This window comes from Myiozetetes cayanensis, unplaced genomic scaffold (assembly GCF_022539395.1).
Source record: "Myiozetetes cayanensis isolate MyiCay16 unplaced genomic scaffold, myiCay2020 scf14, whole genome shotgun sequence".
Lineage (NCBI taxonomy): Eukaryota > Metazoa > Chordata > Aves > Passeriformes > Tyrannidae > Myiozetetes > Myiozetetes cayanensis.
This window is the reverse complement of record NW_026087048.1, coordinates 2,096,544-2,109,013: the sequence shown is the minus strand read 5'-3', so window position 1 is coordinate 2,109,013 and position 12,470 is coordinate 2,096,544. Positions and strand designations below refer to the sequence as shown.

At 44.6% G+C, this 12,470-nt stretch overlaps 1 protein-coding gene across 11 annotated transcripts in view; it reads left to right on the top strand.

The window, feature by feature from the left end:
- The window catches only part of HERC1 (HECT and RLD domain containing E3 ubiquitin protein ligase family member 1), an 88,531-nt gene that overhangs the window by 8,751 nt on the left and 67,310 nt on the right, over positions 1 to 12,470 (top strand). For all 11 annotated transcript variants that reach the window (XM_050309129.1, XM_050309135.1, XM_050309134.1 and 8 more), the window contains exons 2-10: positions 3,785 to 4,740; positions 5,857 to 5,952; positions 6,240 to 6,434; positions 7,876 to 8,187; positions 8,840 to 8,936; positions 10,036 to 10,179; positions 10,729 to 10,856; positions 11,923 to 12,067; positions 12,157 to 12,328. In XM_050309129.1, coding sequence (XP_050165086.1) covers positions 3,811 to 4,740; positions 5,857 to 5,952; positions 6,240 to 6,434; positions 7,876 to 8,187; positions 8,840 to 8,936; positions 10,036 to 10,179; positions 10,729 to 10,856; positions 11,923 to 12,067; positions 12,157 to 12,328 — 2,219 coding nt within the window. In that variant the 5' untranslated portion in view covers positions 3,785 to 3,810. The remainder of the gene's footprint in view (positions 1 to 3,784; positions 4,741 to 5,856; positions 5,953 to 6,239; positions 6,435 to 7,875; positions 8,188 to 8,839; positions 8,937 to 10,035; positions 10,180 to 10,728; positions 10,857 to 11,922; positions 12,068 to 12,156; positions 12,329 to 12,470) is intronic.

The window sequence follows — 12,470 nt, the reverse complement described above, 5'->3', positions numbered from 1 at the left end:
TGTTTCCAGAGGTTGTGGTGTCTGATTCCTAACACGGAACTGGGAATTGTGAGTTAGCAAAGCAGCTCTGAAGGCCGGCTCAGTTACCTTTAGATCACTCCAGTGCAGCTTGAATTGCTCCCAGTGCTCTTTTGAAATAAAAATGCAACATCCAGGGTACATCACTTGGGTTTCAGGTGTCTGTTTTGTCCTGACTGTTTCCTAGAGCAAACTTTGGGAATAGGTGTTCAGTTTGGTGAGGCTGTGCTGTAATCCTTGTTCAGCTGGGAGTTTTAAGTCCCATTTTAGTGGACTTAACCAATCTACAACAGTAACATATATGTGGACATTTACTCCCCCAAAATGGCCATTTCCTCCACAGGAACTGTGTTCTCAAAGATATGACAGATGAGTTGTAATGTGCATTCTCACCATTTACTTTTTTTTTGGGTTGGTTGGTTTGGTTTTTATTTTTGTGGAGCAGGAGAAAGGAAGTGATAAGGGAAGGAGAACTGGCCTTTTTTGGGCTCACGTTTGGTCAGCGTGAATTGATTTGTCTCCACCTGCTGTAGGACAGATACATTTTTATATAAAGTATGAACCATTTCTTTAATAACTGCAGAATAAAAATGTTATGTATCTGGAAATTATGCATTAGGTGATGTTCAAGGCATCATCTTGGTTACATTGTAGCTTTCTTGTTCCAGTGAGAGCTGTTCACTTGGAAGGTTGGGAGGTTCACTATGTGTCAAAATGACAGTACAATAAGTTATATATTACTTATAGAATAAATTATTTTATCTAACTGGAGCCCAAAATATGAAAATACAAACACATAACAAAATGTGATAGGGCTGACTTTTAAGAAGGAGTGGTGGTTGTAATTTCAAAAAGATCTTTTTTTTTTTTTTTTTTAAATAGAAATCCCAGAAATAAACTCTGCCGTTGTCACCTTCGCTTCAGTGATGGGCAGTTGCTACTCTCGTGCTCCAGGCAGAGCCAGAGATAATCTGCATTTGTGGGCAGAGTTTTCAGGGTTCCCAGCAGTGTCAGTGGAGCTGAAAATGGTATTTTCAGGGTGGACCAATGCATTTCTTCTTCAATTGCAGTAGGAGAGCAGGTCACTCCCAGGAGCTCAGATCAAGCTTCAGGCTCTACTTTCAGAGGTGCATCCGAGGGGAAAAGGACAACAAAATCTCTCAGCTTTCAGGGAAAGGAGCAGGATTTGCATGTGGGAGGTCCCTGAGCAGGGTTTGCTGAGCGCAGAGCAGCTGGGTCAGCAAAGCATCGAGCCCGTAAATGAGTCTGTACTCGGGGAACTCCTCACTGCAGCTGCATCCCGGTTTCACCTCCTGAACTTGGGCACAGAGACCCCCAGGGAGTTTGAAATTAGATCAGACAGGGCTCAGACTACCAAGTGACACAAACCTCTCCTTCAGGGAGGTATTTGTGGGGAAGTTGTGATACAGCAGGACTGAGAAGGGTCAAAGAACAGCGAGTGGTCACTGAGCACCCACCTAACCCGTGGTTAATGATTATAAAGCAGGAATTCAACAAATCTGGGCTGTACAATAGGAGGTAAAGCATTTGGGGGTTACTTTAAATAACACTTCTTTTTTAAAGGAGCAGTTTGAAAACGTTCTTTCCCTCTGCAAAAACCTCCCTGCATTTTAAGCTACAAACTGCCTTGCCCAAATTTACAGGTGACATCAAGAATCCTCTTGAAGAAACTGGAGTTCTAAATGCTGCCAGCATTAAAATTAATAACTCAAGTGTCTCTTTGGGAGCAGAGTGTTCTTTGGGTGTATTAATTTTTAAAAATTTTCTCCGACATAGACTTAGAAAAACCCTGGACTCAACTGGTGATCAGTCTGTGTTCTTGTGTGGGAGATATTTTTCAGACTCAGTGGATGTTTCTGGAATGATGATCCTTTATCTGTGTAAAATACCAGAAGGTGAGGGCAGGCTCACCCAGTGTATAATTCAGAGCAGACATAAATCATCATAATTCTGAACTGTGCTGATCAACCCTGCACCTCAGTAGTTCTCCAGATCTAAATCTTGATTTAACTTGTCTGTTAAATGTGTTCATGTGCACTTCTCAAATAATAACCAGGTAACCTAGAGCTGTGGTCTAAAGGTTTAAAAAGCAGTTTATTAACTTTGTGACTCTTTGAGTATTGCAAAATTGGGGGGAAAAAATGACTTTGTATTCTTGATGCAGATTACTTGGGATTTATTTTTGTGACATGAATCTTTTCAGAGAAGATTTTTTTTCTTAGCCTGAAATACATTTTAGGTCTAGAGAATTCCTCTGTGTTGTGTATCAGAATTTATTGTATTCCATTTCAAAAGGGTTTGCTATTTCCATTTAAAACTCAGTACAGAGGTCCCTCTATACTTTTTGCTGTTGCTGTTTTACCAACTTATTCATCAAAATATTACATTGTTGGTTTCAAGATAGAGAAGATCTCTCAGAACTTAAATAAAAGCTGAGTTGACTTTCCCCCCATTTTACTGCCAAATTTTATCTTCCCAGCATATGGTTCTTCAGTAAACTGAAGTTTTAGAAGTAGTTTATTTGAATTTTAAACCAGGGAATGAAAAAAGTGCATTCCTGGCTAGGCAGTTGTAAACCCCAAAAATACTCATCACCTAAAAGGTAAATGACAAGTGATTAAGTAGCAAAGCATTCAAGTTGCAGAGATGGAGTTTGTAAGGGAGGTTTGAGATCACCTCAAAGAGAGCTCAGACCCTTCTGCCTCCCTCCAGGGAATAACAAGGGAAAAAGGGATCCATCCATTCTGCTAAAGTTGAGTTCAGACAGTGCAAAAGTCAGAAGGGTTGTGTTCCAGGAGCTGGTGGTACTGGCCAAAAACACCTGTGTGGCATGTGCTGAGGAATTCCCATTTTCACCATAGGATTCCCAGGAATTTTGTAGTAATTTCGTCCTAATATTTCACTGATTTTGATTGAATCCACATAAAACTATCATGATTTATAATGTGTTGGTTTTTTTTTTCCCCTGAAATTTTCAACAGGAAAAAAAAAAGAATATATCAAATTCCTTGATATCTTTGATTTGAAGGATGGTCTTGGCAACCAGTTTGACCTTTTCCTGGTAAACCAGATTTGCTTCATTATTAAGTTCTCTCCTACATCATACTTTGCACTCAGGCAATGGGATACATGATTTTGGATGCTGTAAATTTACTTGTCAGTAGTTGTGTTGTGTATTTGGCTCCGGGGAGCCTGTTCTCTGAGTAAATAGCACTGACAGACTGTGCCACTCGAGCAGTCCAGCCATCTGTCCTGCTTGCCATTGACACTCTGACGTGGATTTTAAGGAGATACCTTCAGAAAGGGGAAAGAGTGGCTTGAGACAGGAGCCCTTCAGATGTGTTTGGCAGGTGGAGCCCTTAGTTATGACCTGAATCAGTAATCTTGTTTGTTGTAATGTGAAGGTTTACTCTGATACTCTGTTCACTCGTGTGGTTTTTGAAGTCTTTGTCCTCCATTTTGCTGTCTCGGAAGAGAAGATTGTTTTTTTCAACTGTCTCTCCATTGAAGAGCAGCAAAATGAAGCTTTGTGTGAATGTTTGTGTACATGGGTGTAGAAAATGCAGACTTAGACTGAAATTCTTACATCACGTTAAGGAAGTTGCACACACATGTGGGTAAAATGGGGAAGCCTTGGTCATTCTTGGGGCTTACTCTCTGAAGGGATTGTTAATATTTGTCCTGCTCTGAGCTGTAAGATCTGTAGGTGATGTTGCACTCCTTTGACAGCTGTTTCCATCCTCAGGACTAATGGCAAAGGAGTGACCCAGCATGGCAGCTATGGTGCCACCAGTGAAGCTGAAATGGCTCGAGCATCTCAACAGCTCCTGGATCACCGAGGACAGCGAATCTATTGCCACGAGGGAGGGAGTGTCCGTCCTGTACGCCAAGTTGGTGAGCAATAAAGAAGTAGTGCCATTGCCCCAGCAGGTTCTGTGCCTCAAAGGACCTCAGTTACCGGATTTTGAGCGGGAATCTCTGTCCAGTGATGAACAGGACCACTACCTGGACGCCCTTCTTAGCAGCCAGCTGGCTCTGGCCAAGATGGTGTGCTCAGACTCCCCGTTTGCCGGGGCGCTGCGCAAGCGTCTGCTGGTGCTGCAGCGCGTCTTCTATGCACTTTCCAACAAATACCACGACAAGGGCAAGGTGAAGCAGCAGCAGCACTCCCCGGAGAGCAGCTCTGGCTCCACGGACGTGCACTCGGTCAGCGAGCGGCCCAGGTCGAGCACGGACGCGCTCATCGAGATGGGGGTGCGGACCGGGCTGAGCCTGCTCTTCGCTCTGCTCCGCCAGAGCTGGATGATGCCGGCGGCGGGGCCCGGCCTCAGCCTCTGCAACGACGTCATCCACACTGCCATAGAGGTGGTCAGCTCCCTGCCGCCCTTGTCTCTCGCCAACGAGAGCAAGATCCCCCCCATGGGTTTAGACTGTTTGGCACAAGTCACGACGTTTCTTAAAGGAGTCACCATCCCCAACTCCGGGGCGGATACTTTAGGCCGTAGATTGGCGTCGGAGCTGCTGCTTGGTCTGGCTGCCCAGCGAGGTGCCTTGAGATACCTTCTGGAGTGGATAGAGATGGCTCTGGGTGCTTCAGCTGTGGTGAACACCATGGAGAAAAGCAAGCTGCTGCAGAGTCCAGAGGGGATGATCAGCTTTGACTGCTTCATGAGTATATTGACCCAGATGCGACGGTCTCTGGTAGGTCCAGACCAGCTTTGGCTGAATGACAGTTTGCTCAATATGTTAAAAAAAGGGTTTTTTTTGTGAATTTTCCCTTTCAGGATTTCCTTTGTTACCCACCAGCTCTTTCTCCCCCTTCTTGCCCGCCTGTTTTCCTCATGGGTAAAGATGGAACAGCAAAGCAGCCCCTGTGTTGTCACTTCTGTCATTATGCTTTAACTTCAGGGAAAGAATCAAGGACATGCTTGATCCACTTGCACTTGTACATTGAAATTCATAGCCAAAAAGTTACAAAGTATGGAACTGTTTTTCTGGCTTGAATTTCAAACTTTTGCCATACACCTTGTTTCCTGTTCAGTTATTTTTATTGGACATTCCTGCTTCCCAAATTCACTTGGACCTCTGCTTATACATCTTTGGGACGTTCAGCATTTTTGCTGCTGCTCAGCAATTAATTTGATAAGAAAATGAGCTAAATTGGAAGTGTGGCACACTAGTTTATGTGTTGAGTGCTTGTGGTCCTAGATGAATATTCTTTTCAAAGCTATGAAATTATGGCACAGGATGCAATCAGAAGCTGTGGCAAACTTCTACCTCATAAGCTCAGACTGAAACAGAGCATGACTTTCCCTCACCTTGGTCATTCTTTTCTCCTCAGGCTTGTGTTGCTTGTTAATAAACATAAATTTTAAAATCTAAACAAATGTTAAAACATGGGGACGATGAGAAGAGCGTGACAGTGGCAGTACCTGAACTGGATTGTATGTGCTGATGGGCAGCTCTGTTTGGTGTTGGTTTTAGGCCAGATATGAAATTGGAGTCCAAAAGATGGAAGATACATAAAGATAAAATAATTGTCACTTTGAACACAAATAACATGCATTTCAGAACAAAACAGTATTAGGAGAAATTAACTCCGAACACAGATATTTTCACAAAAATGATCAGTAAGAATATTTAAGTAGCACTTGGGACACTTCTGTTTTCCTGAAGTGTGTGCAGATATCCCAGCTCAGGAAAAGGTGGTGTACTTTATTTATTAAAGCATGCCCAGGTCCCTGATGCATTTGGCACAGGTGCCCTGTGGCTGTCTGGGAGGATGTTTGTCACAATAACAACCTTTGATTGTCGCAGGGCTCGTCCGCCGACCGGAGTCAATGGAGGGAGCCAACCAGGACATCTGATGGCTTGTGCTCCCTGTATGAGGCGGCTCTGTGTTTGTTTGAGGAGGTATGTCTGGGAAAAACCACGGAAGGTCATTGTAGTTTCCTTCCCCCTCACTCGTGGGGTCGCTGGGAACAGGGGCTGCAGCCCAGTCTTGGCTGAGTTACTCTGGAGTAGAAGAGGGGAAAAAAAACCTGTGAAAAACTGAGATGTAACCAAAGTCACTTGGGCAAGCTCATGATGTGGTGGTGGTGATTTGTATTTAAGCAGAGAATCGTATTTAGGGGCAGTTAAAGGTGCATTAAACGTTGTCAGTGTGGGGAAGGAAACAGCGAGTGGTGCTTGTTTTCCAGGTGTGCCGAATGGCCTCAGACTATTCCAGGACATGTGCCAGCCCTGACAGCATCCAGACTGGGGATGCCCCCATTGTGTCTGAGACCTGTGAGGTGTATGTCTGGGGCAGTAACAGCAGCCATCAGCTGGTGGAAGGAACTCAAGAGAAGATACTTCAGCCCAAGCTCGCTCCGAGTTTTTCTGATGCACAGACAGTGAGTGACATTTCTGGGGGTACATTATGTGACATTCAGCAGCTTCATAACTAGTGTGGAATTGAGAAATGGGGCTTTACTTCTGAGGGTCAGCTTGTAATGAAGGTCTGATGCTCAGAACTGATCACACAACTTATTGAACTGGAAGTGTCACACACATAAATATCCCTGTAACAAGAACGACTGAATTTCCTGACTTTCTCTGCAGAGACAAGTTGGTTTGCCTGTAGGTTTTTTTTTTTGGTGGTGTTTCTTTGGTTTTGGTTTAGATTTTTTTACTGTTGCTTAAAAGGTGTCTGAACTATTCAATCTTCTTTTCCTTTGGTGGTTTTCACACCAAGGTTGCCTAGTTTAAAAGTCCAGACTGGGCAAACTGCTGACACAGCAACCTTAATGAGCGCCCTGAAAATGAATGTACCAGCTCTTCTGCTCCCAGTCACAGGTCCTGCCCTTGCAGCTGAGCACTCTTGTTGGTGCCTGGCACAGGACAGAACAGTTTGCTTTTCTGTTCCTACCTGGGCTTTGCAGTGTTGACTCAAGTAAAAGCTCTTTTTGGTCACTAGACAATCCAGGTGCGTTCTGTGCAGTTGTTTCTATTGACGTCACTGGTAGATTTGATGTGCCAGTGGACTGCAGGGCTGGGCATCACAGAGGAGTTTATGCATTCAGAAAACTTTCAAAACATCAGTGCACAAGAGTGGAATGTGAATGAGTGGTTACTCTTTTATTAGGACAGTAGACACCCATCCAACATATTTATGTGATTTTTTTTTTTCCCACTGTGATAAAGATTTTTTTCTTTAGCTTTCTAGCTAAAACAGTTGATAATTGTAAATTAATCCAACGATTGATAATTGCTTTAGGGTTGTCTGGATGTTAATTCCCATTAAATAGGGCAGTGGCTGTGCAGTCTGACACCTGTGTGGGGCTGTTTTCTGTGTGCCTTTATGATTCAGATTTGAACCTGCTTTGCACTTAAAGGTTCCTATAGCAAATTATTGCTGGGTAGTTGATTTGCTGTTGAGCCATTTGTCAACTGAGCTCTGACTTCCCAATAGAGGCAAGTTTTTATTTTCTTAAAAACTTTTAGTCTTATTTCTTTGATGTTTGTGTAATTAAAATATATAGAGTCAAATGAGAATGGAGCTTTAGCATGTGGCTTATTTCTGTAATGTTATCACTTGGTGCTGGTTAAAATCAAGGCAGACCTACAGTGCTGTATCAAGCTGTCACTTTTTGGTTTTGCTCTTAGCAAATGAAAATTTCCCTCAGTGACTGTTGGAGACCTGAATGCAGCCCAGTGTTTTTACACTGTATTGTTTGGAAAGGTCACATAAAGAAACCTCACATACTGTTATAAAAGTACAAGCTTCTAGGCCTGTAGGTGAATTTTGCATTTATTTAATCTCTGTGATTCACTGTTTGAACCTCTCCTTTGCAGATTGAAGCTGGACAATATTGTACCTTTGTCATTTCTACGGATGGCTCTGTCCGAGCCTGTGGGAAAGGCAGCTATGGGAGACTCGGACTGGGTGACTCCAATAATCAGTCCACACTGAAAAAACTGACTTTTGAGCCTCACAGGTCTATCAAAAAGGTGTCATCTTCAAAAGGATCCGATGGCCACACTTTAGCATTTACAACAGAAGGGGAAGTCTTCAGCTGGGGTGACGGTGACTACGGAAAACTGGGACATGGAAATAGCTCAACTCAGAAATATCCCAAACTTATTCAGGGTCCCCTGCAAGGAAAGGTATGTTTGGTATAGCAGAACACCTGGTTTTGTTCTGTTCAGTTGGGGTGTTGTGTAAAATGTGAAATATATAAAATCTTAAGAAAAACTGTGTGTTTTCTCGACTTCTCTTTGAAGCTGGGTCTGCTTTGAGTAAAACACTAGAACTTGTGGTTGCCTCTTGTGATCTGGACAGAGGCATTGTCAGGAAACCTTCTCACAGTCTGAAGGAGTGAAACATTCCAGGAAGGAGGGGGTTGCTTTTGGTACCTCAGCACCAGGATTTTGACTTACAACTGCTTAGTGTGGCTTCATCTGGAAAGTGGTTCTGTGTTGTCTTACAAGGCTTTCTTCTCCCTGTCTGTCTGTGTTTAAACATTCACTGATGCTTCTTTTTCCTCCTGTAAGACCAGGATATCATCATGTTAAGCTGCCTGATTAATAAATCATTAGCAGTTTTATATTAGAAACCTGCCTTTTTACGTACTTATTTCTACCATCCAAATAGGAACTAGGAAAGATTGCAAGGGTTCACTTCTTATGTGTGCATTTACTCCACATGAATGAACAAGTTAATTTACACAGATTTCTTCTGAAGCTTGGCTCCCAGGAGCTTTCAGACTTCCTGTTTGGTTTGGGTAAGAACTGAGTTTCTTTTTTGCCTGTGCTGCAGGTGGTTGTGTGTGTGTCAGCGGGGTACAGGCACAGCGCTGCTGTCACAGAGGATGGAGAGCTCTACACGTGGGGAGAGGGAGACTTCGGGAGATTGGGTGAGTTTCAAATTCCAGGGGATGCTTTTGGAGGAATTTCTGTGTCTGGTCATGATTCTGTGCATTTGTTCTCTAACTGTCCCCTCTAAATACACACATCATGCAGCTGTGTGCATAGAGCTGACTAGTGCAGAGACTCTTAAAAGCTTTTAATGCAGGTAATTTTACAAAAAAATTTTAAAAAATATCAGTGATTTCAAGAAAGATTGCTTTTATTCATAACACTACGTATGATTGCTAATGCTACTGAAATGTAGACATTTTAAATAAACTGGAATTCTGGTGTGGTGGGAGGGTGGGTGTAGAGGGGTGAGAGCAGGGAAGTGACGGGGCAGAGGATGAGGACAGTGTTTTACAGTTTTCCAAGGCAGTCATTGGAGGTGCTGAGCCTCTCCCTGCTGTGTCAGGAGAAGAACACTGGGTTAGAGGTTCAACTTACAGCTTTGGTGGGAAATGTGGCTAACATGGAGTTCTGGTGTGCTTTGGGGGTCTCGGAGTGGTGACTTCCAGTGCGCAGCTAAAAGGTGACGTTAATTTGTAAGTCGTTGATATTTAATCAGTTTTGGATGGGCTGTTCTTTTCCCCCTCTTCTCCATTTTTCTCCCATATCTACACAATTTCTGGAGTTTCTTAGAGATGGAATTTTTTCTGGGGTAGGAGATGCTGTGATGTTTGGTTGCTGCAGAAGGGCCCAGTTGGAGCTGTGAGTGTCCCCAGCCAGCTGTGGTGCTGCTGTGATTTGACTGTGCAGTGGTGACACTGTGCCCTTATTGCAGCTTGCCCTTGCTGCTCAGGAGACCTGCTGCCCACTGTGAGGAGGTGCAGCTGCTTAATCAACCACTGTCAAAGCCACTTGTACTGATAATTCCTTATATTTCTTTTCAGCGAGCTAGAAAACAGCCCTGGGATTCAGTGGCACCTTTACCACAGGTGGCTTCCAAACCTGACTGGGAACCTTCCCCAAAAAGTGGGCAGAAATTACCATTTGTGATGAGCACAGAACACACGTGGGATTTGCAGAATCTTATTGATTGCAAAAGACAAATAGAACTCGAAGCTTCACAGAAAGAAAAGTCACGTTTTTTCTTGTCCGCCACAGGTCACGGTGACAGCAACAGCCGCAACATTCCCACTCTGGTGAAAGACATCAGCAACGTGGGAGAGGTTTCCTGTGGCAGTTCACACACCATAGCTCTGTCCAAAGATGGCAGAACAGTGTGGTCATTTGGAGGAGGAGACAATGGTAGGTGAAAGTGCCGTTTGGGTTGTAATTTTCGGGTTGTTCCACCCGCCTCAGAGTTTCAGCGCTCCTTGCGCTTTGGGTCTGGGTTTTGTTTGGTGGCTGTACAAGAAAAGGATTCTTGTAACATCTAAACATAATGTTTGAAGTTTGACTGCAAGATTGTGGAGTTTTGAAAAGGATTGTGGGAGGGGAGGGGTTTCACAGAGCAGAAAGCTCCGTGAAGGCCTGAACAGTTCAAATGTAAATGCTGTGCTGATAACTTTGAAATGAATTCACTCATGGTATGACAGTAGCTCTTCACATCCTAGAAACTGTTGCATTTTAACTGCCTGGGATTAATAGTTCAATTTTAAAATACACTGTAACAAATATGTATTCCCTTAAGACTGTAATCCAAAGAGGAAAGGTTTTGTAAAAACTGTAATAGGTTTGAATTTTAAAAATCCACTCTGACATTTTTAGAAATCCCAAAAGAATTCTTTTTGGGGAACTTTTAATTGCTGCTTATCCGTGGAAAATACCTTACAGTTGTGTTTCCTCCTTTTGTAGGCAAACTTGGTCATGGTGATACCAACAGGGTGTACAAGCCTAAAGTTATAGAAGCCTTGCAAGGAATGTTCATTCGGAAGGTCTGTGCTGGGAGCCAATCCTCGCTTGCCTTGACATCGACGGGGCAGGTAGGCAAAAAACCAGGTGTCACTCCAAATATCAGAGTTGGTGAAGCTGCTGTGAGTTCACATTCTTTCAGCTTTTATTGTTTTGACTGTTGAGAAGATGTTCAACTAGTACTTTAATGACAGTGAAGTTCTTGATTAGAGTTTGAGGTTATGAATGTGCTGGAGTAATTCAAAATGTGCTGAAGAGCCACGTGAAAATACACTTCAAGATCCTTGCTTAGCCACAGAAAATGTATTATTTTTAGGTTAATAAAAACCACCAGTGGAAAAATCAAATTGGATCCAGGAAACAAAAAGCAGTGAAATGCTTGTAATTTTTAATACATGAACCAACTCAGGTGATTGGGTGATTTAATAGGGTTTTTTTAAATGTATGTGTATTTTAGAATATAGGTGTTAACTGAAAGCTTTATTTCTAATCTAAAAAATCTCAGGAGAGCTTGGAGATAAATACTGGGGTGGTAAATCACCATGTCATCCCAGTGCTGGGGGGAGGCAGGCACGGGATAGGAAATCCATGCTTGTGCTGTGTGGAGGGCCTGCCTGCAGTTGCTGTGCAGGTGCCATGCCGGGGATGGTGGATCCCTGTGCCCCCAGGGGTGGTGGATCACTGTGCCCCGTGCCAGGTGGAGATGGTGGATCCCTGTGGATCCCCGTGCCAGGTGTGGTGGATCCCTGTGGATCCCCGTGCCGGGGGTGGTGGATCCCTGTACTGGGAGTGGCAGATCCCCATGCTGGGAGTGGCGGATCCCCATGCTGGGAGTGGCGGATCCCCATGCTGGGAGTGGCGGATCCCCGTGCCAGGAGTGACAGATCCCTGTGCTGGGGGCAGTGGAACCCTGTGCCCCTGAGGGCGGTGGGTCCGGGATCCCATGCGGGGGTGGGATCCCCGTACCGGGGGCTGGTGGATCCCCGTGCTGGGAGTGGTGGTGGTGGATCCCCGTGCCAGGGGTGGTGGATCCCTGTGCCGGGGGCGGTGGATCCCTGTTGTGGATCCCCGTGCTGGGGGTGGTGGATCCTGTCCCCAGGAAGCCCAGTTTAGGGTGTGCTGTGTTGCTCTCTCCAGGTGTACGCGTGGGGCTGCGGGGCCTGCCTGGGCTGCGGCTCCTCGGAGGCGACTGCGCTCAGACCCAAACTGGTGGAGGAGCTGGCTGCCACCAGGATAGTCGACATCTCCATTGGGGACAGTCACTGCTTGGCACTCTCTCATGGTAAAAACCAGAAGGTGTAGAAAATACAGAATCCTCCCCTCGATCAAAAGCAGGTGGATCTCAGGTTTTGTTTTCTGCTCTGTTTGTAGATAATGAAGTCTATGCTTGGGGTAACAATTCCATGGGGCAGTGTGGTCAGGGAAACTCCACTGGGCCCATCACTAAACCGAAGAAAGTGAGTGGTTTAGATGGAGTTGCAATTCAGCAGATCTCAGCAGGAACTTCCCATAGCCTTGCCTGGACAGCTCTTCCAAGGGACAGGTAACGGTGACACTGGGGACAGGTATCGTTTGCTTTTTGTGCAGGTCACTTTGGGATACATTTGACTGCTCCCTGAAGGTGTTAACCACACCACGTGTTCAGGTGTTCTGCTTGGAGTGTTTTGGACTGGAGAGTCTTCCCT